The 22,800-nt window shown below is 42.1% G+C and overlaps 1 protein-coding gene across 7 annotated transcripts in view; it reads right to left on the minus strand.

The window, feature by feature from the left end:
- Positions 1 to 5,537: 5,537 nt before the first annotated feature.
- The window catches only part of WT1 (WT1 transcription factor), a 35,278-nt gene continuing 18,015 nt past the window's right edge, over positions 5,538 to 22,800 (minus strand). For 3 of the 7 annotated variants that reach the window (XM_086471962.1, XM_086471957.1, XM_086471955.1), the window contains 5 exons: positions 19,579 to 19,681; positions 18,038 to 18,188; positions 10,833 to 10,922; positions 9,105 to 9,197; positions 5,538 to 5,659 (listed from right to left, as the gene is read on the minus strand). In XM_086471962.1, the coding sequence (XP_086328088.1) occupies positions 5,538 to 5,659; positions 9,105 to 9,197; positions 10,833 to 10,922; positions 18,038 to 18,188; positions 19,579 to 19,681 (559 nt within the window). The remainder of the gene's footprint in view (positions 5,660 to 9,104; positions 9,198 to 10,832; positions 10,923 to 18,037; positions 18,189 to 19,578; positions 19,682 to 22,800) is intronic. The other 4 variants (XM_086471956.1, XM_086471959.1, XM_086471961.1 and 1 more) reach the window with 4 other exon arrangements.

Here is a 22,800-nt window from a genome sequence, read left to right on the forward strand (position 1 = left end):
CTATGAAATTATATTTAATCTATGGGATAGGCATTTAGTCTTCAGGAACAGAAAAGCCCTGCCTGGGACTGTACTTTCTCATTCAAGATTTTCAGTGCCTTTAAACATTTGTCTTTTAAAGCCTTATCTGTGGCTCGCAGCCTCTTCAGGGCAGAGTCTTCCCGCTACACCTAGCACAAGGCCTGTCCCTGTGTGTCTTCTAGAGGAATACCATCTTTCAGAGCATCCTCACTGCTCAGAACCCTCCGAGGTGCCAAAGCTATCGTTTTTAGCAGCAGAGGCTGGCATTTGTGTTTGGATCGCAATCTATACAGAAAACTGCACTTTATTTATTTGATGCTCTGGCTTACTTCCAGCCGCCGTGCTGGTCTTGGTTCCTTCACCGTCACCGCTTAACAACCTCACGGTGCTGGTGGAACCACACCTGCTGGTCAGCGCAGAGACAGCCGAACTGAGCACTTAACTAGGCTTCAGCACGCTGCTGTTTGAAGCCACGGAACTTCTGCCAGCGTTTTTTATGGGAATTGACACGGGCTGTGCTGACAACATTAAAGCATGCAAAGCTTCATACAACCAAAGAACATAACCTCTGTGCATTTTGTCTTTGCCTCATTTGAATCATACTCTAGCCAACCCTGTTCTTTCTTATGTTACAAGCAGTCTTTCATGAAAAACAAAACAAAAAAAAGGTAGGTTTTTTTTCTATTTTTTCCTTTTGGTGTTTCTTTCTGTGCTTTGCATTGGTAACTCACAAGAAGACAAGCTGCCTGGGTAGAAGTTCATCGACAACCTGCCTTTTCACAAGTCTGTGAGAGCATCTCACGAGTGAAACCACGGGCAGCACTTCCACCCGGCGCACTGCGAGCACACCCGTTTCTGTCTGCCAGGCTCAGCTTCCTTCCAAGCTGTTCTGGACGTTTCTCTTCACCCCTCACGGGACACTGCGACAGCCCTGGCAAGTCTTCCCCGGATGCCAAGAGCCGCCCTGCTCCTCTGCTGAGCAACCGGGGCTCAGCGCACTCTCTGAGGCTATGGGCCCACCGTGCCTGTCCTCCGGGTTTATCTCAGCTCTACCCCCGGTTTTGTCACTGTATCCTTCAATCCCCTCTCTCCCCATAAAAGTGTCTAGCTGTCTCTTAAACTCACTTTACCATTTGCTTCTTTGACCTCACTTGGCAACTTATCCTTGTGTTTATTATTTGAGGTGGAATAGTTCTGGCTACATTCCTGGGTTTACTCTTAATTGTCTAATTTTTAGAACAGTGTCAGTGGGGTTGGGATTTGGGTTCGAGCTTTTTTTAACTCATCGCTCTTGTGACCAGGTCTTCTGTTTCATTAGGCTCCTTTGTGTCATCAGGATTTCAAATAACTAAAAGAATCCTAATGAACCTTTTATTGGATCTTCCCAAATATTGCAGCTGGGCTTTCTTGTCCATTAGTGCCATTCTGAACAGCATACGCTGCCTTTAATTACTTTTTTGTCAATTGGAGGGGAGGGAGGAGGGAAGGAGGATTTTCCCCAAGCAAGGAAGAGTTCCTCAACTAAAAAGCTGAGCGATTCTCCCTGTACTTGCCCCAGGGGGAAGGTACAAAGAGGACCGAGCAGCAGAACTTTTTCACGTCCCCTGGCAGCATGCCTCTGCCTGCCGGTTGCCGTTGTGTGCCCACCTCGTGCTGGGTAAAGGCAGCTCTGAGGCGTGGGGCTGCAGGCTCAACCCACTCCAGAGCCTTGTCACGCTTGTGGACAAGGCGCTGGGAGCAGCTTTCTTACCCTATTGGATTTGCTGCCAGGTCACCCTGACGACGGGAAAAGACTGCACATGATCGGGTTTTCTCAGAGCCTGTCTGGGGAACGGGAAGGAGGAAGAAACACTGCTTTAAGGCACCTACCTGCATCTTCAGGAACTGTTCCCAGTTGCTGTAACGTTGGTTGGCGGAGGAGTGAAATGAATCCTACTGACATCCTGAAACAGATAGGCCTGGTTGGAGCGGCTTCTCAAACGAACAACTCACCTAACCCACCACGGAAAGAGAAGAGCTACTTCTTTGCAAGTGCCCCTCTTCCCTTACAGGAATCAGCACCTGTCTGAAGGGTGAACTGCCTGCAGGAGGTTCCCTAATTGCAGCAAGATGTCATCGTTGTACCTCCTGTCCGGTCAGTGCAGTCCACACCCTTAAAGAATATGACACGCGCCAGAAGAGGACCAAGGGGTTACAATTCAGGCATGTCAGCTCCCACGCTTTCCTAGAGTGGAAGGGACACTTTGCCGGATTCACCTACCTTGAAAAGACCGGTGTTAGTGACCCCTTGAATCCCAGGTGACGCCATCAGAGAGAGGAGAGATCACGTTCCCTTTCCTACCCAACACATCTTGTACCTCATGAAGTGACAAGAAAAAGTAGAAGTGTTATCTATATAATTAACATTCTCCATTCTGGGGAGCTGTGGAAGCTGCAGGACAGGAACAGTGTGCCAGTGTCACAGTAAGACATTAACCATCAGCCAAAAGAACACCGGTCACTATTTTCAGTTTAAGAACAGAGGGCAGAGGCATAAAAGATTTGCTCAATTAATCATGAGATTGAAAATTTTCCAGAGAGCTAAGGATACTTGTAAGATATAATAGAGTGCAGCCCCCTCATCTTTCATATGGAGGTCAAGCTCACAGAAACTCGGCCTGCTGAGCAGTTTCTGCTTGCCACAGAATGAGGAATTGCATGCTGCAAGAACCAGTGTCTGGGGGCTGCTTCTGAGACGTTCACGTAGTAAAGCACTTCAATAAAGGTGGCTTACCTTGCTGACCGAATCCTGAAAACAGGGAAATGAGAGACATAAAATGCCTCTCATGACAAAGGCTGTAAAATAACTAGGAATACAAATAAAAATCTTGTGCACGCTTGCCATCATCCTCACTGTACTCGGCAGGCTGGGGGATGTGACGATCATCAAACAGCAGCGGAGCAATAAGTACTTTCACCGAAAAAGTGGCGACAGCAAACCCAAAAGGACATGCTCTGTCACTCATCAACCCGTGCTCATGTTTTGTAGCCATCTGCCATTACTGTTTGGCATGCAACTCACTAGGCAGCAAGCCCATGCTGTGGTTGTTTACAGGTCACTGGAAGTCTGGCCCCTGCTGCAGCGGAGTTTTGGTTGTGTTTCACAACAGATACTTTTATTTACGTTTGCCCAGCGCAGGCACAACTGGAGGCTGATTTTTCTTTTTTTGGCTCTCAGTATAAACACTCGTGGCAGCTCTCTATTTCAGGTGCAGACTGAAAAACAGATTGTTTTGTAGTTGCAGAAGACTGCTGGGTAAATCAGAGGACATTGTTACTGCGACTGAACTTTTCTCTCAAGAAAGCAGGAGGAGTTGCTTCATTTTTTAATTCTGTGCAGTTTTAGGTACACCATTCGCTCCAAATATTTGATGTTTGCCACACTTGTTATGAGTTTCTCCAGAGAGATGCTGTCTTTGGCAGCAAAAGATAAAGTTGACTGATACAAATGAGTCACAGTACCCCAACAGTAATTAACAGTGATGCAATACCCATGCGAAAAAGAGGACTTGAAGAATTAACTGTTGAGTTTTCTTGACGATGCAGCTGCACTTTAAGAGAGAAAGCTCAACCCATCATAGAACTCCATTGTGTACATTAGAGAAAAAAGCTTGGCAAGATACATTAAAGATTTTTGCTAAAGAGATACAAATATTTTGCAAGGTCAAAGGGCGTCGAGGCAGGCTGTACTTACTTCCAAAAAAAAGTAGGCAGTATGACAAAGAAACAGTAATATTTTTTTATCTTCGCTTTCACACTTCATCATCTAAGAAAGACTGTCTTTTTCAACCTGCTGAACTGATTTAAGCCACCCCAACTCTAAGTTAACTTTTACTTAAAAGTCAGTCTATGACATCCTAATCTAAGAAGTTATCTGTGCTTACGGTTCCAGCGCAGTTCTACAGAAGGCCAGTACCGCGATTTATAAACTGCATTTTACTATTCTATAAAGTTCTTACACACATCCTACGGGTTGGAAGAAAAGGAATAGTTTGGTAAGAAGACGAGCGCTTGAAGCAACTGCTTTATAGCACAATATGAAACTTGACACTGTTTTCTGCTGCCAGTACGATTCCCAAGTGAGACGGATAAATTGTGGTCAAGACCTGGACAGGTTAACTAGTGGTCATCAGTGCTGGTGGTACCTTTATATACAAAAAAAAAAATGGATACTATTGGACAGGGCATTTGAAATTTAATACCAGACATGAAACAAGACATCTGTTGGACTCTCATTTGTTTCTCTTTGAATGGGCTTTAATTGAAAGCTCAGTGAAAAATGCAGGTTACATTCTTAGTGTTATCAATAGTTTGTAACAGCAACAACATCAGAACAGTGATGCATCTAATATTTATACACTTTCTAATTTTAGACGTCTAAGAGCAATACATTATCAGATATATATATATACACACAATTTCAAGCAATTAAAAGTAAATAATAAACCCCTCCTCCCAAAACCCTGAAACAATATATTTCCTTACACTAATAATGTCTTTTTCACATATACTTGACAAGAGTCTTTTTAAGTTACTTATCTTAAGAGTAATCTGTTAATGGAGATCCTGGACCAGCCCCATTAAAAGTTCAGTTTTAAGTTTATACAGCTTGCTAGCCACATAACCAGTGTGGCTTTACATCGTAAACAAATCCCAAATGTCTACAATGATTGGTATTAGTTTTGTGTAAAGGAGATCTATGCATCTCACCATAGAATAAATTTAAACCAATGCTTTAAAAAGAGAGAGAGAAAGGGTGAGAGTTAATTGACAAACAAAACCATTTGGGGGAATCAATTATGTGATTGTTTAAAAAACAAGTTAACTTAATGGTAAGATTCTTCTTTTCTGTACAGAAAGGCTCTGGTTCATCTAGCTTTAGCTGCTCTAGAAATAGGTCTTTTACAAAAAGGTTTCATTTGTGAAATTCAAAAGCAGAGCTTCTACCTTTAAAAGCTTGCCCTTTGGCAGTACGAGTACAAAGTTTACCAAAAGTATCTCAGGTGATCGTTCCGTCTCACTTGGTGAGGGAAGCTGTACTAGCATCTGGAAACCTCAGCACGTGCACAGGTGAAGTAAGCGAAAAGCTTACCGTCAAACGGGGAGGCATCACCCTGCCCACTGCAGGACTCAGAAAGGTACAACAATTTGTACCTAGAAAGTCCAAGTGAAAACAAAACCAGAAAACTGGAGACAGACGTGAAGGGTAAGCATAGTTTATAGTAATCTTGAAACTGTGGCAATCTTGCTTATTTTTTAACAAAATTACAAACAAAAAGCTCTTGAACTGATTGAATAGGAACTTGTGTAAGTCCAAATGGAAGACAAGGCTGAGCAGAATCCTACGGTTTAGTTAACTTGTGTCAAATGGGATGCGAAGACAGCTGCAGCTTTCTGACAGAGGTGATCGAAGATGGCTGATAAAGTTTGCAGTAGCTCATAATGTCCCATCTGGTTTATTCACTGGTTTGAACTGTCTAAAGGGCCAACTGCAGTTTAGTCATGTTCCTCTGGTGCATGTTGTGATGACGAACTAATTCATCAGACCTGGCAAATTTTTTTTGACAGCTGGGCCACCGGCAACTGAAAGGCTTTTCACCTGTTAACAAAACACCCTGTTATTAACTGGGCATACCGCTCGCCTTAGACACTGCTATTTGTTTTCTTTGTGTAGGGCTGCGAGGAGCTCGGCAGAGCCCCTGTCAGGAGGAAAGGCATCCCAAGCTGTCCTGAGAGGGTGTGGGAGCGCCCTCAATTCCTGCTCACGTTAGCGCTTCCCTACATCTCCCTCAGCTGGTGTTTAACAGCCGCCTTTGCAGATGACGTAGAGCGCTTCGCAGGGGTTCAGTCCTGAAGACGGGCCCTTACTGAACCCCGTGTTGCCATGACTGTGCTACTCGGCTCTCGAACAAGCTGGTTGAAAAGTCACTCTGGCATTTGCACAAGCTTCAGTCACACCTTGGACTGTGGTGCAGACAGACTGTTGTTAGTCACCGTGAAAATCGTCAGTGACTATTTAGAGCTTGACCTCAAGTCAAGGAGAGTTTTTCCAGCTAGTTCAATGGGTTTGGCTGAACTTCTTTGAAACTGGTAAGTGTAAGTGAATATGGTAGAAGCAACAGAGTTCAGCACGAAGTCTGCTGAGCCAGACCCAAAGTTTCCCACTACTAAATAAATTTTATCTAAATAAAGTAGATTCGCATCTGTGGGCAACGTTAAAGGCTCAAAATATTCAGTATTTTTCTAACATTCCCATGAGCATAATACTCACTAAAAACGACCCTGAGCAAAGCACATTCAATTTTAACAAGAAATGCCATCACCTTTTTAGAGTTTAATCTGGTCTCTCAATTTTCCACACTGTTTAAGTGGAATTTCAGGCCGTGTTTCTGATGCTGCATGAATGCTGATGGAACGCTCTCACTAGCTCAGAGCAGTGCTCGGTGACTCATGTTTCTTTTAGAACTGCATTTTGGTTTTTTTCCCCAAAATAAACGCAGTATTTTAAAGTAGGTTCAGGTCTGCAGCTGGGCTCTTCAGTGCCGTCTACACACCTCATACTCTCCAACTCAAGCCACACTGGGTTGGTACAAGCTCACCCAGACACCTTCTCCTCTTCTTTGCATCACACTTTGTGCATTTCACAAACGTCCAAATTCAGGCAAAGGGGGATCTGGGATTGGCAGAAATGTGTATTTCTGTTCGCAAAATCTCGTGCATTGTATTTGGGAGGGGGTGGGGTGTCAAATCTACTTTATCCACTTAACATGCACGCTAGCAAAAGCATCAACTATCTCACATGAGTGCATAAAACAGTATGGGACAAAACTGATCTGGTCAGAGCTACTCATAAAAATCACAGATTGCATAAAGTGGTCTTCTTTCATCTCAGCAGCATTAGCAAAACCATCCTGTGAACTGACGCAGGTTGCCTATTACTGGCCAGTTTTTCACTGAACTACCACAGTAAAAGCAGCGCAGTTTTGCCGTTTCACAAGCAATTCTGGTTGTCCTCTCGCAACAGGGGGCAGCAACTCCTGAGAGTCCCATGCTGGGCACAAATCACTTTGTACAGCTTCACTGTACAGATACCAGAAATTGCATTTCCGTCGCTAAACATGTATATAGATGCATGGAGTTTTTCTTTGATCCCTTTTTTTGCTTTCTACAGCAAAGATTGCTGTCACAGCAAAATTACTTGTGGAGACAAAACCCCCTGAATTTGTAGCTTAACAGGTAGCTTGGCAGTTAACTTAAAATTAGGATGGAATTAGATGGAAGTCACCCGTGCTTTGCTTCATCAAGGTTTAACACAGAGCAAGATAACTTGAGCTAGGTGGGTTGTTTCAAAGTTTAGGGGGTGCAAGAAAGAAAGAGGAATGAAGCTACAGGGCAAGAGGGAGATGAAAAATCCCCACCCACCACTTGTGCTCATTCCCCTCAGGATATGTGTATTTCACAGTCAAATGAGCATGACGCATCCAAAACCGCCGACAGGAGCATCATCCCGGCAGCACGCAGCCGGGCTGCAGAGCTGCGCAGAACCGCAGGCAGGGGCAGGCAGCAAGCCCACGCAAAGGTCTGCGCTATGAGTTTATCAGGGCTCAAGGGAGGCTGCCTTCAGCAGTGAGTGCAGTGTGGGCTTGGATCGCATGGAGCAAGGAAGAACTAGAACCGGGAGATGAGTTTCACTAGAAAAAAGAGACCAAGTTCTTCACTGTTGTAGCTAATCTGGGATAAAAAATTACTGGAGTCATAAAAGTCTTGAACTGGCAGATCAGCAGTGAAATGTCATGGGGAATGTAGTTTACCCCGGCTCGCTAGCACGTGACAACTGCTTGCCATTTGGTCTCTACCAGAACATCACCTCTTGCTGATTAAGAAAATACCTTTCTTCATGCGAATGCACACAGACCCGGGCCCTGCAACTCACCACGAGACTACGGGGAGAACCCAGGAACAGCCACGCCCTTTACCATTTGCAGACTGCAAGTGCAGGTATGGCCATTACTTGAAGCATTTATTTGGCCAGTGCCACAGAAAATGCCATTGTTCTCAAGTGAATCATTTCCTTTATTAAAATTCCTCTTTTATTTTTGAAAGTCTTAAATATGTGTTTTTATGATCCAGAAGAGAAAAAAGAGTCCTTAGCAGGGAGAAAAAGATTTTCAGGCTCCTTGTCCATCTGTACAGAGACTGAATTTAAAAGGTTAAAACCAGTAGAGAAAACACTGTGACACTTAATAACATGTCAAAGTGCTCAGTGAACAATTACTTGGCAAAAATACTGCATACATAGTGGAAGGGAACAGAAAATGTCAGTTTATAGGAATAATTCTAAAACTTAAAACTAAAATACAGAGGTTGCTACAGTTGCTCCTTAATGGTGTTTACATTTACGTGAGGGCAGAGTAGACTAAAATGGCCTCCTATTTTTTTTCCCTGTCTTTATATGAAATACTATGGTTTCTACAAAAAGGTCCTTGAATATTTGAGTAAGCTTTTCCTTTAGTGTCTGTCAGTGTGAGTCTGCAAAAGGCACTCCTTTTATCTTCTGGAGAGATTACAGTACAAGCAGCAACGGCAAGAGCTTTGCCGTGCTATCCTGCATTAAGCTCAACTGACACTTAGGAGAAGCATGGGTAGGCATGAATACTTCACATTACAGACCTCTGGCTGAAGCTAGAATTAACATTTCTGTCTTGTAGGGTTTTTTCAGTAAAGGCAGTAGATCAACTTGACACTTATGGGCTGAGACTGTGATGTTCGTTTCACAATAGCTGACAAAACGTATTTTGCCAACCTGAAATTTCTTTAAACACGAAGAAAGAAAGTGTAGTTTCCAAAATCACCTAAATCCCTTTGTGAAAAGTGACTGCGACACTTGGGGAATGTAGTCACAATGAAAAATCAGCACACTGAAATTCTTTGTTGTTCTGCATGTTTAAATCCTGGTTAAGAGACTTTCAAATCATGCCATTTACAACAACATTGATTTAAACTTAAAAAATAATGAAATATAATGTGAAGAAAAGTTTACGCACTTGTTTTACCTGTATGAGTCCTGGTATGAGTCTTCAGATGATCAGATCTGGAGAACTTTCTCTGACAGGTTTTACACTGGAAGGGCTTCACACCTGGAAAGACAAACAAAAAAAAAGAAATCTATTCTTCTATCCCAGCACCTTTTGGAAGGGTGAATAAAATCATCTAGGTCTGAATTTTCAAAAGCCTGGATTTTTTGGTACTAGTTACTGTAACTGCTCCTCCCAGCCTCATGCCTACACATTACAGAAAGTCATCAATTGGGCTACCATCCCTTTGCAACCTCCTCTTCCCATGTCTGGGTCTGAAGCATCCAAACAGCACCATCATAAACAAACACCCACTTACACTGCTGGGCTAAGGAAGATCTGCAGACTTGGTTAATTCTGGTCCTGTGGCTTGACACTGTTGGCATCATGTAGGAGCAAATGTGACATCAGAAGAACAGAGGTGCGGTGACACACTTTTATATATCCCTGACAGGCTTAACTTACTTTACACATCTGCTGTTGCTTTACACACTACACGTGAGTCTCGGGGACTGCTTAACACAGATGCCTTCTAGGATGCAGTTGCTCAACACGTTATCATCCCAACAGAGCACTTGTACCACCAGCTTTCAGAGACGCTTCCTCCATCTCTCAGTAACACTGCTGAAGTGGGATAGAACATCTTCAGCAAGAAATCAACCGCAGAACAGGGAATGAAGCAATTGTCAGGCCGCTCCCTGAGATACAGGAGACCCAAATGCAATTTCTTGCTGTGACTCAGAGTACTCTCAAGCCCTTTCTCACGTTCCATGCAGAGCGCTCTCATGGTTCCACTCCCAGCCAGGAGGCTGGAGTCATCACAGCAGCTGTCTCCCCTATCAATCTAATCTAGACATCCAAGAACTCCTGAAATGCTGAAATGCACTGTCTTGACATTTCCAGAAAATGGTGTATGCGCAAAAAACAACTTGCTGAATTTGGACTGAACTCACAAGTAGTTCTGGCTGTCTCAGAACATTTCACCCAGTAAATGATTCCCTGAGAAGGACACATAAGCCTAGCTAGGACCCAGACCCATTCGTGACTGCTGCTGCCTTCCCCACTGTATGAGAACTGCCACACACTTTCCAGGCTACTCGTGCAATCCCACCAGCCGGATCTTTGACACTTCTCTGCTTGCTGCTCCTAGAATCCTTCTTTAGCTGGCAGAATTCAAAAAAGGCTCAAACCTAAGCTTTAAGTGCTTTGCATAGAAGCTGATGCGGCTTTTCCTTCTCCACTTCTGCTTTCCACCTACAACTGCACAGTAATTCCACCAGCCTTTCAGGCTACACGCATGCAGCATTCACCTGTTAGCACCATCACGTGAACACCAGAATACCAACAGTAGCGTTTATCAGGTTACTCATTGGCAACATTTTCTTGCAGAACTGTTTGGGTTTTAAAAATAATAGATTCCCTATATTGGGGATACAGTATAGAGCAGTTTAATTAAGCAAGCTGTTTCAAAAAGGTGGCTGCAGGATGAAAGAGTCACCTACACAACCATAGTAGTGCTGAAATGCCAATTAAAAACCACAAGCACAGTCTCCTCCTAAAGCTAACTTCGAGAATTTGGCACTATGGGTATCGTGTATGAGCAGACACATCAGAGAAAGAGAAGTTTAGGAGGATATTTTTTGGCTCGCAGTTCACATGTGAAGATGAACTGTAACGGGTAGAGAGGTGTCAACAAACCTGTGTGTCGTCTTTGGTGCCTTTTGAGTTGGTCTGAACGAGAAAATCTTCGTTCACAGTCCTTAAAATCACACTGATAAGGTTTTTCACCTGTAAAGGACAAACAGTTTATCAGAAAATGTGGCTACATGAGGGAACTAGAGTCAGAAGATGAAATGTGTTACACTAAAAGACTTAGACTTCTCTCCTGTCTAAAGCAGCCTAGTGCTACACCAGGACTCATTTCCTACAAAACCATATGACTGTGTTGGAATCGGAGGGAGAGGGTGGCATAATTCTGCTGCATTGACACCGACATTGAATCTGCTCATTCTAAAAAAACAGTCCATTATGTTAAAGCTACAAAAAAATTGAGGTTGCATGAAGATTTTTTTTATTGTTTTCTGCTGGAAAATAACAGAACTCTCTTGTTTTGCATTTCCCAGAAAACCATATTAAGCCCCTTCCACCTGTTCTGATAATACGTCATTTGTACAAAGGAACAACTTGCAGTTTGCTCTATATTGGATTTAGCGCATAAACTAAACAAGTTACATCCTTGTAGGTGGCAATTTTAACCACACTGAAAGAACTAAAAGAACCTGAGCAAAATTCAACCATGGAAAAATGCATATTCTTCCCCAAAACACAAATGGCGTTTCTTTCACAAAGCACCATTAAATAGAATTTCTCATGTAGCTGCACACCTCCCGCAGGCAAGCCTGAGAATTATTGCAAAGCCTCATGTAAACATAAACTCATCCTCCACCTCCCATACAGTTCAGCAGAGATTCTCAGGATGGGTTTTCTCTGGGATGAAAAGGGAGATTCTGACGTTTTAAAAAATGAAATCCCTACAAGCTAGTGTCTCAAATGAACGGGGTTTTCAATGCAAAGGACTTCACCAGCCACCTAAACATGCAAAAAGAAATGCAGCAATTGAGGAGCTTGAGGAAAGAGGGAAGCCCTGCTGGCCCGAGGCATACCACAGACTTGGTGAAATTTGGCCAGCACAAAAAAAAAAAAATAAAAATCATTATGCAGTTAGAGGAGGAGCTGTATGATCTTTCAGATCTGGTTCACACGTGGTTTGCCCTTTGCACAACACTGGAATCCTGCAAAAGCCTCAGATGTAATTACTTTTATACCTACGTTAAGTCTGTTTACAGTGCCACAGCCCTGCACAGAGCCCTCAGCAGGAGAAGCAGCGAAACGTCTGCCGCTGCAAAGCCAGGGGAATCCTGGGGTTTATCTGGAAGGTACACACGAGACCAGCTGGGACCTGCTTTGTCTACGGTGGAAACCTGAGATGTAAAACAAAGGTCCAGTAGGAAAGACCTAAAGAAAAACATCAGCTGAAGTGGGCAGCGGGTTTAATCTTCCTTGCAAGTATCTGCATTTCTCCTTTCATTATGATGAGGAAACGTATTCTGGTTGCACTGCTATTCTGAGGTATCAATGCAAACTATGTTGGTTTAAAGCAGAAGCGTTCTGATCCAGGTAACACCGTGCAAGTACCCCGTTAAGAAGAGCATTCCAAATTCACACTGGCGTGGCTAAGATCAAAATTTCACAGGAGCAACTAAATCTGCAAGAACAAGCTAGCTTCCTGTGACAGTCACCCAAAGGAGTTTACCGGTTCTCAGACCTAGGTGTGGACAATTTCCATGTCTGCTGTGCTTAATTTATTAGCGTAAGGGATTAAACTTGCCACAGGTGTTTGAAATAGTTCCGTACACTTTGACCGTAAGGGCTCCCTGGGGCGTGCCTGCTTTTCAGAAACCACTTACTTCCAAGGAATTCAGCTCTTTGGCAGATTTAAGAGGGGGGATGTCAGCAGAGCAGAATGCAGTGACAGGATGATTGTCTGCTAATTGCAACATAAACGCAGAAGATGGTTGAGGAGGCATTGGAATAAAACAGTATAGCGGGTCTGATGGCATGCACACAAAAGTATTTCTTTAAATACTTCGAAATATAATCTTGATTAAATTAAGAATAAACGTAACCAATGCATATATTAAAGGAATCAGTCTGAGACACTTACACAGAGATATGATGACATTGTGCAGAAAACAAAAAGCAAATGAACAGAAAGAAGCACGATATTTGGACAGAAATCCTGGTTTCCCTTTCCTTCTCCATCTTCCACATGAGCTAGTGCCAAGCAAATGCCTGCCAAAGCCAACTGTCACATACCTGTTAACTCCCATAAGTTTCATGAGAACAGGACAACAGAAATGTCCCGGATCAGAAGGTCTGTTAGTACCTCACTAAGTCACTATTCCGAGAGGGGTAAGGGCAGTGCCTAGTTGCCCCAGGCCTACTAAAGCCTCTCCAGTAAAAGGCTGAAGTCTCTTAATGTATGAAAAATATCCCATAATGCTGTCACCTCCCTATGTGACCACATGCAATTTCAAAGCAGAACAGGAGATGAAGATGAAGCTTCACCAGTCCTTCCACCTCCACCTCTGAAGCTTCTGTGATTATTTACATTTCATTACTGAAAGAGGGCACAGAAAAGAAAGGCTAGGCTTAGTGTATAATGAAACAGTCACAGCGAGAGAGGACAGAGCGAATAGCAGTTCTTTAATATTTAGGAAAATATTTAGAACAAATAAAGCTCAACAATCGCAGAACAAATATGAATAAGACTTTGCACGTATCGCAATAAATGCTTCTCATAAAATAAACATATTTGCTCAAAAATAATTAACTTAAACTAGAGGAAGTATGCACATTTTCTCTGGAGCAAATTCATTTGTCCAGATGCATGGCAAACAGGAATTCCTGCTGCTGTAACAGTGGCACAAAATATTCATCATCATTGCATTTAAGTATGGAGTGCTGCAAGAGCAAAAACCTGCCACTAACAAGAAAACATGAGAGGAGGCTGATTTTGAAACCAGAGACTGCAAGTCTGAATGAGAATCTGAAGGTTTGTCTATACTCCCTTCACCAGTTTAAACCTTTTTTCTTGTATACCCACTTAATCAAACGAGCACAACCCTGTAGTCACAACTCTATCTCAGTAATATAACACTTTCTTTTTCAACATAATTTGCTTTAGCAAACTTAGGTAAAACGTATGTTTCTCTACTTAGTAGGGAGCCTTAGGTACCGTAGGCAACGGTTCCCACCATCTTCACACTGGAGTCCAGGTGTGAGATGTCATGACTGTTCAGAAACTAATCTTGTATTTTAACTACATAAGTATTCTGATTTTATGCCACAGAAATTAAAGCCTAAGAGCAGTCCATGCTGGGTGAGGCCAAAGGTCCATCCAGCCCAGCAGTCCCTCACCATGTCTCACTGAAGATGCCTGCAGGAGAGCAGAAGATAGCAAGGATGCAGCAGTATTTTCCCTGGACACCCTCCCCGTATCCAGCAGTTCATGAATTAGCAACTTTCTGAGCCAAAAGTGGCTTTTTATTTAACACTCGTTCATGGAGTTTCTTCCCATTAATTTGTCCAGTTGTTTTGTGAACTCACGTAAGCTTTCAGCTTCCACAGCATTCTGCAGAGTGGTATTCCACGGCTTAAGCGTGAAGGTCAGTGTTTCAAAGCACCATTAATGACAGAGTGCTACCCTAGAAGTTACCGCACCAGACTCAAGAGGAGTACAACTCATACCTGTAGTTGAGCATATTGAGGCTGAAGAGTATCCCTGCCAAACAGGCAGAGGATATTTTCTCTGCAAAGAAGTTCAGCTTTCAGTTAGGATAAATCCAGTTTTTCCAATGTGTGGCACTGAACCCAAAGGGTCTCTGGCAAAAATGCTGATGTTTCCACCATAAATGAAGGTCTATGACATATGGAGGTCTAGACATCAATTTGTTTCTGCAGAGAAGTCTCTGAAGTCTGCTGCAGGATGACAACTCACATTAATTGCTGTCCTGTTGAAAAGCTGTATGTATTTTTGCATTTCCTTTCAGAGGCCTATCTGCTGCAGCAAAATACACCGAGATAAGAAAAAAGCTTTTTTGGCCGTACATGTTTCAATAAAGGCATTGTTAACAATGGATAAGCAGTCTTGGAGGGTACAAAATCTCCAACATATTTTCAACTGAGGCTATGTTAAAACATTGGTAAAAACTGATTACAGAATCCATTTTGTGTTTCAGGGCCCTGCTTGATTTTGTAATACTGCAACCAGTGAAGAATGGAAGATCTGACGAGCCAAGTCCTCTATAAGTATCTACTATAGAAAGAAAAAAGGTAATCAAGAGCCAACATGATTCTGCTGGTTTAATATTAGATATATGTAACAGCTTGTTTTCAAACTATGTGTTCATAATTTAAACAATTGACCTACCACTTCACTGAGCAAGGTGGAAGAGCTTCAAACCCATGAGTGAATCCAGAACCACCTTACAGGAGGACTAGTAAAACTTTATGCTGGCTGTAGAGAGGTATACAAAATCCTCTGCTTGAACTGACATCTGACAGCTCTCCTGATTTTAGACTGGCTTGTCAGGATTCCTGCCCATCAAAACATTGGAGCAGAAGAGACACATCCCTTTGCTCGGTAAGAACATCAGGTGTTATGTTTGCCAACGACTTTCCGTTTAATATGCTAACTCCACCAAGTCCAATTTCTGTGCTTAGTAGAGAATGCTAGAATGGGGTTTTGGAGTTCACTGGATTATAAACAGAAAGATGATGAGAGAGCCTAAGAGACAGCCATAATTACCAATATAAACCAATAGCCTTACTCTAGTCACACTGGCCCCTTAAGATATCCCCTAACATACAAAACCAAGGAGGTGGAGAAAAGAAACAAGGTGCAGAGAAGTGTGAACTGTAGCTACTGTAACTGTTAACAACAAGACCACACATTCTTCATAGCCATGATTAATCTGCCCTTGGAGAAAACTGGTTTCCAAATTTTGCTTTTGGCAATCAGCTTTTTCACAAGCAGGACACACAAATCAAGGTTAAATAGAGAAAGACATTGAGTTACAAAGGAGACTGGAAACGGATTTGCATCACAAAAGTCAGTTCCACCGCCCAGGACTCCTGAAGAGCACAGGACTGAAAAAGACCATTGTGGCCACCAAGTCCAGACTCTCCACCACACCAAGCAGCCAAGAAAACTTGTTAACTCAGAAGTGTTCATAGACGATCCACTCCAGATGCTCCCACACAGTATAGTTCACCAAGCACTCCCAAAAACTAGGACTAACAGATGACAGCAGACGAGAAATGAAGGGCAACATATTCTAAGCCTCTACAGCAGCTGGGAATTTGGCAAGTAAAATTTCCAGATGATAACCACCAGAAATGGCTAGTACCCACACAACAGGCTGAGCACAAAACCCTGCCAGCCTAACAAAGGGGAGCTCTCCCTTCTGATCCTGAAGCTGAATGTGTCAGCCAGGCAAGTTACCCAAGCAGTTCGCATACCAGCAGCACACTATCCCTTGCTTCCTCTCTTTAGCTGCAGTCAAGCTCGAAAGCTTACGTGGGCTTATCGATGGGAACGTTTGTATCGGCAAGTACAAGCTTTGGGAATCAAGTTGGCCTCTTAGGGAAAGCAACTTGCAACGGTTTGAGAAATACATAAGTTTTGTTGTCAACATATCAAAATACAGTGGCAGAAAATCTGGACCCACCTGTACAGAAAAGGTGTTTGGGGGGTGAAAAAAACATTTTTCTTCTACCCTGTTCCACTACTGCGTAAACCAAAGGAGAAAGAAGGTGCATGCGTGACCTCAAAGACAATGGGAGAAGTCTCTCTGGGGATGCTAGATGGCCATAGTCCTATCCCCTATGTCTTCTGGGGCTTTTGTGGCTCTACATGCCTAGATTATATGTGGAATGATGCTGGAAATCTTCCCCAGTTAACAACAACAAAAAAAAAAGATGTAAGCAGAAGTCCTTGTGAAGCATCCAGAAACAATATTGTGAAAGCCAGGCAACTAAACGGAATAAAATGCAGGACCAGAACAAACAAATTACGACTGTTAAAACACAAAGTAAATCACTTTAGGAATGAAAGAAACAGTGATTATAAGAAAAATTCAGAACTGTTTAGGCATACACAAGAAAAATACTGCAGTTAATGGACCCCAAAAGATCCCTAAATTTTCTTCTGTTTTCAATTTATTAACAGAAAATAGAACAGCATTTCTGTAGACCTTCAGCTCTAAAGACTAAGTTCCAGTTACAATCTAAATTATTTTGAATGTGTAATCTGAGCAACACCAAAGATGTCTATCTGAATATTTTGTGCCTTGCCCATTCAGAAATTACAAATGCTTTGTAATGTTCATTTCTCACCTGTAAGCATTTTATGCGATTAACTAATGTGACCACATGGGCTCCAAAAGGAAAAGTTTGCAACTATTTTTTATGAAATGTTAGGCAATCTGCTAGGTCACAGCAGTATGGACTGCCTTCCTGTTGTCTGTTTCATCCTTTGGACCTTCTGTCGTATTAGCGGTTAACGGAGCATCCTTATTTACAGATTTTATCCACAGATTTCTAGAGTAGCACAGAAAGAACTGTCTAACTAAAAATACGATAGGCAATCAAAAAAATGCACAAGGAGCATATCTAAAGGCATATCATGATTATACATTTCCAACAGCATAAACCTCCCCATAGGGGAAATCATTCTGTTCACTTTTTGGCAAGGTGCAGCAGGGCATTTGATTTCCATATTTTGAGACGTAACTTATGTTGCCTGAACTCAGAGAGAATCCAGATCCTAGCTTACAAATGACTGGCTTCAGGATCAATTCTTCACGGGAAGATCCCATATCAAGGAAGCTCATTTGCCAAGCCCTGCCTCCACCACCAGCCAGAAAAGGCTTACGCAGGAGGACAAGGGGATGCTAAACGCCCAGGTTCCTCTTGCAGAGGAAAGTTCTTAACAGTTAACAACAGTTGCGATGCGGAGCAAGCTTTGATGCTCCATAATAAGGGCGGGGAGAAGGGAAGAGGATTCACAGCCCTGAATGATGCCCTATAACAGCAAGAGAGGGAAGTGATCTACTTGCTGTCAACGCTGCTCTGCGTTTCTCTTCACTAGATTCAGAGTCTTCTGCGTCCAAAAGAGGGACTGCCCAGATGACAGAGCACGTACGTACTCATCCGACAAATGCTCGCTGCCCCCAACCTGGAAGATCATTTCTGGCACCGGACGCTATTTTAAAGTCACCCTCCCCGCTCTGCTGTCCAGTGCCGTGCCGTGATGTGTACCCATCCATGCTGACACTCACCGGTGTGCTTTCTGCTGTGCATCTGTAAGTGGGACAACTTAAAATATCGCTTGTTGCAGCCGGGGTACGCACACATGAAGGGGCGTTTTTCATTTGTCTCACTTGCAGATCGGACAATAGTCGGAGCTACTCCTGGCACCCGTCGGACATCCTACAATGACAGAGACTTGCTCATGCAACGTGTATGTTCTCAAGCTTCGACTTAACATATTCAAAGACAAACAATTAGAGGCACTTCTGTGGGACAAAGAGATATTTAAATATATTATGCTGCAAACAGGCAATTTTATTTTATTCTACATTAATGAATTACAACTTTAGTATACCTTAATCTGTTCTTTGCAGAGTATTAAAATTATTTGAAGGTGAAATACAGTGAACTCTACTTATTAAATTCCCTCACCAATATTTATATACACAACTAAATGGGCCACATTCTGACCTCATGTGTAATCACACAGTCCTGGAAGAACACTCATTGGTGTACAAAACAGTTTTAGGCTTATACCAGTGTAAGAGATAAGAGCACGAGACACATAAGCATTCTCTTTATTTTAAATACTCATATGAAGTTAAAGGAGTTAAAGGGAAATTAATGTATTGGGTTAATACAAATTGGTAAAAAAAAAAAAACCACCAACAAAAAACAAACCAAGAAACACTGTCTAGGTGGAGCTGGTGAATAGTTCAGGCTTAATGCATTTTGGCCACTGTCACAATGTTCCATCAAAGATGATGATCTCCTTCTGGGATAATTAATTTCCTTAAACAATGTCAACCGCTTACTTTTATTCACTCAATAAAAGCTGGCTCACAAGCCTGTTTCTGAGAACTTGCCACTGAATAATGACTTGTTAAACTATACAGAAAAGGAAAAGGAGAAAAGATGCTATCTAAAAACATTGATGTTGACAACACAGAGCAACGCAGAAGAGACGGATATTATGCAGTGACCTTTCCATCAGTTTTAAGAAATTATATCTTTCACAGTGGTATTTATTGATGACATGACTGTTTCAGAAAGGGAGGAAACTAAATCCCGTGAATGGTACGTTCCTTCCAAATATTCACTAATTACTTAGTTGTTAGGACACAATCACTTATTATATTTTGTTTTAAGGAAATATGTTTGAATTAGTAAAGTTTCAGAAATCTCTAAAAGCAAAATGTCATCTAACACCTTCTTATATGTAGCTATCACATGTAGTCCGTTGTAACCACAGAAGCTTCACACGATTGGAGCTAGAAATTGGAAACTGGATCGTATATTTTGGACCATCCTGAGAAGCCGGTAAGGAAAATTGCCTCGCAGATACATTTTAGAAGAAAAAATAGACAATTTTAAATGACTATGTCAGAAAGAAATCTTACATTATACTTCGATGGCTTCAGTGAAGTCAGGACACTTACATAAAGCATTTCTTGATAACACAGGGAACCACAAATCAAGGATGGATTTATAAATACCAGTGAAGTAGTAAATGAACATTATAAACAGGCAGCTGTTTTATTTGCCTGAAAGAATGCCCTACTATACTCACTTGGATGCCTCTAAAAACTCCATGGGTGTGTATTCGGTATTGGGCCCCACAGCTGTATAACATGGGAGCGCTGTGGTTCTCATTTTCATATCCTGCTGTATGGCTGTAAATAGAGAGGGGAATAATGGAAAAATGAAATATTTTTCAGTACTCAGCTCCCTGTGAGAGGTTTTATTTCTGAAGTCGGTGATAACATATGCAGAGTCCACTTTTATAGCCAGGATACCCAAGTTCAAATGAAATTCACCAAGGGAAGCCTGCTCTGCCTTCGCACGGGTCTGCTCCCGCTGGCACAATGCACTGACTCCACTCATACACCTACTAGTATCCATTAAGACAGTCCAGTGAAAAAAAAAAATTGTTGTGATTTGAAGTCTGGTGTATTTCCACAAAAATTTTAGGTAAAAGGAAAAAATCCACATAGCAGCATAACTGTGTCATGTGCACATGTACACGTTATTTATCAGTTAAATGTGGGGCTGGCCACTGCTAATATCTTTTGGAATGAGCAAAATGCCTCAAGTTTCACATTAAGTGCGGTGGATTTTTGTCAGCACCTCATGACTCAGATATTACCAGATACTACCAAGAAAGTGATGACATTTATAAGAATAGCAGTCATGTACTCATAAACAGAGATTACAAATCAGTGTCCAAACTATTTATCCCACATATCAGCCTACAAGATGCACTACAAATTAACCCTTTATAAATAAAAAAAAAAAATAATAAAATCTCCAAACCAGCCTATTCCTATTAGGTGTAAATTTTCAAGATTCCTCATGCAGCATCATCACAATAATTTTAAGAATTTGTAACCTTTGATGTGTTTTGGGGGTATCACAACCCTTGTGTTTTATCTAATTATATTCTTCAAAGTCCTTTGTTCTCCTGTCCAGAATGTTAGGAACGTTGCTATGTTTCCTGTTTGCAACCTTCCTAACGTCAAAACTACGTAAAAAAAAATCTTAGTTTTTATTTTTAAATGAGTATGTTACATTAGTGTGCACATTGTCACATGTATTAATATACATTGGCCACGGTAAGCGTTCATGTTTTACACTGCACTAGAGACTAGAAATTAGAAAGCCCAGAACAAAGCCCAAAGGCACACAGCTAGGGACAAAGATGGATACATAGGATGTTATCCCAGTTTTTGCCAAATGCTTGCAATAGCAATTTGAAGGGGTCCCCGAGGCCCAGACTCTCATTTCGCTGGTCCTTCCTTTCTCTTCACTCAAAGTTCACGTGCAGAGTAGAATTACAAGGAAGTTTTAAACCTCTTAAGTGATTTGCAGAACAGCCAGTGGAACTGGAATGTGGGAGATGTCTAAACGGGTTGTGAACCTCGCTAAACAGGAGGGGAGCAGTAGTTGTGAACAGCTCTTGCTGCAGCGTGTGGGTTGCATTCCTCATTATTCGTCCCCGCAGCGGCTTGCAGGCTGCCACCTGGCAGAGGCGCTCCTTTAGATCAATTCCTTTGCTCCTTAAAATGCTAGTTTCAAATCCTGGCTCCACCTGGCTATTCGAATCAAAGGCTACACCTTCTAGGAAGGTTTGCTCTGTTTATTTCAATTTCAAGTGGCAAACAGGAGATCATAATGAAACAAGTTATAGGGTGGCAGCAGGAAAGTATCTCTGATCTATAGAAATATCTGTCATAACAGATAAAGGAAGACACCACTATCTGATTTACATGGACTAAACTCTTCTCTAGGTACGTACCATGTCCAATTAAACAGGGTGTCCTCTCTGCTCAGGGCCCAGAAGCGGCCTTTTGTTCCCTAACACAAGTAACAAATTACCATTTGCTGTTACCATTTGCTCAGTTCAGGTTCCCTGCCAGCATCGAATGTTCCTCTCTATTTAAAGGCAGCAAGTCCATAGATGTTAAAAAGAAAAAGGTTGAAAAGCACCCAAGCCATGGTGATACCCATGTTGATCACAAATTAAACAGTGCATTTTACAACAGAAATTAAATGACAACTACCATTTATAAGGAGGCAGTTCCGCAGCAGAAGCTATTTCCGATCTGTAATACACCAGCAAATCAAGGGCAAATATGAACCTCAGCATTAGTCACCCTGAGTAACCGTGTAACTTCTCATTCACGCCCATACTGGCAACCTTACACATTACAATGAAGAAGAGACACAAGTTAGATAAGAAGAATTCCCAGGACAGAAACTTTAGGAGGAACAGGAATACGCAGTAAAAGCTTATACCATAAAACACAGCCTAAGTTTCCCTCCAAATTCACATGGTTTTCATCTTTCAGTGATAACTGTTTTTGTAAAGACCAGTCAGTTCTGAAATAATTCCTCCCAGGATTAAGCAGCAGAACAAAGACCCTGTCTGTGCCCTGAGGAATGGCTCTATGAATGGGAGGTATCCTCCAGATGATCTCCATCTCAATTTTTATTGCACAGTTGGGAAGCCTTCCTCAACGTTCAGCCTTTTTCCTATTTCCTCCCATTATTTCTAGTTATACTTCACTAAAACTGTACAGACAACTGCAAAGCCTTGAAGATTAAAACCTGTTTTCTGAGCCTCTTGACCCATAATATACTAAGTAATGAATAGCCATCTCCTTAACCTCCTCCCTAGGAGAGATACTTTAATAAGTAGGAACCCTGGTTACATTGGGCACATTTCCATCAACATTGGCTGGTACTTAGCGTGGTCATATGAATGACGATAGCAAAATGGATCATGTGAGATTTCTTGGTTAAAACACTATTTATCCACTATGAAGTGCTATGGAATACTGTGACCTTCAGGGAGACAGTCATTAACAGGTGAATGTTGTTTCCATTCAGTGGAGAAACCACAACACTGAAGGAAGAGTTTTCACAAACCGTCCCCGCACCACTGCTCCCTTGAACTTCAGCCTTCACTCTGCATCGATAGTAACCACACTGTGAAATATGAATTTTTTTCTTCCAGCCCCTTTACTCAATGCATCTATGATGTGTGCCACAAAACCTATACCACAGTTCGCACAGTTGGCTTGTTTCACATTGCTGCAATTTGTATACTAAAATAAAAGTACTGATAGAAGAACGGGTATAAATCTCCCAAGTACATTACTGAAACTCAAACACCTGCTCTATTGCATACAAGAGATGATGATCAGATGCAAGGTTACACACATGAGCAATACAAGTAACTGACGAATTCATACCTGCAGTACATTAACTAAACAGAAATCTTAAAAGAGGG

The sequence above is a fragment of the Leptosomus discolor genome, chromosome 12 (assembly GCF_034619465.1).
Source record: "Leptosomus discolor isolate bLepDis1 chromosome 12, bLepDis1.hap2, whole genome shotgun sequence".
NCBI classification, from domain to species: Eukaryota; Metazoa; Chordata; class Aves; order Leptosomiformes; family Leptosomidae; genus Leptosomus; species Leptosomus discolor.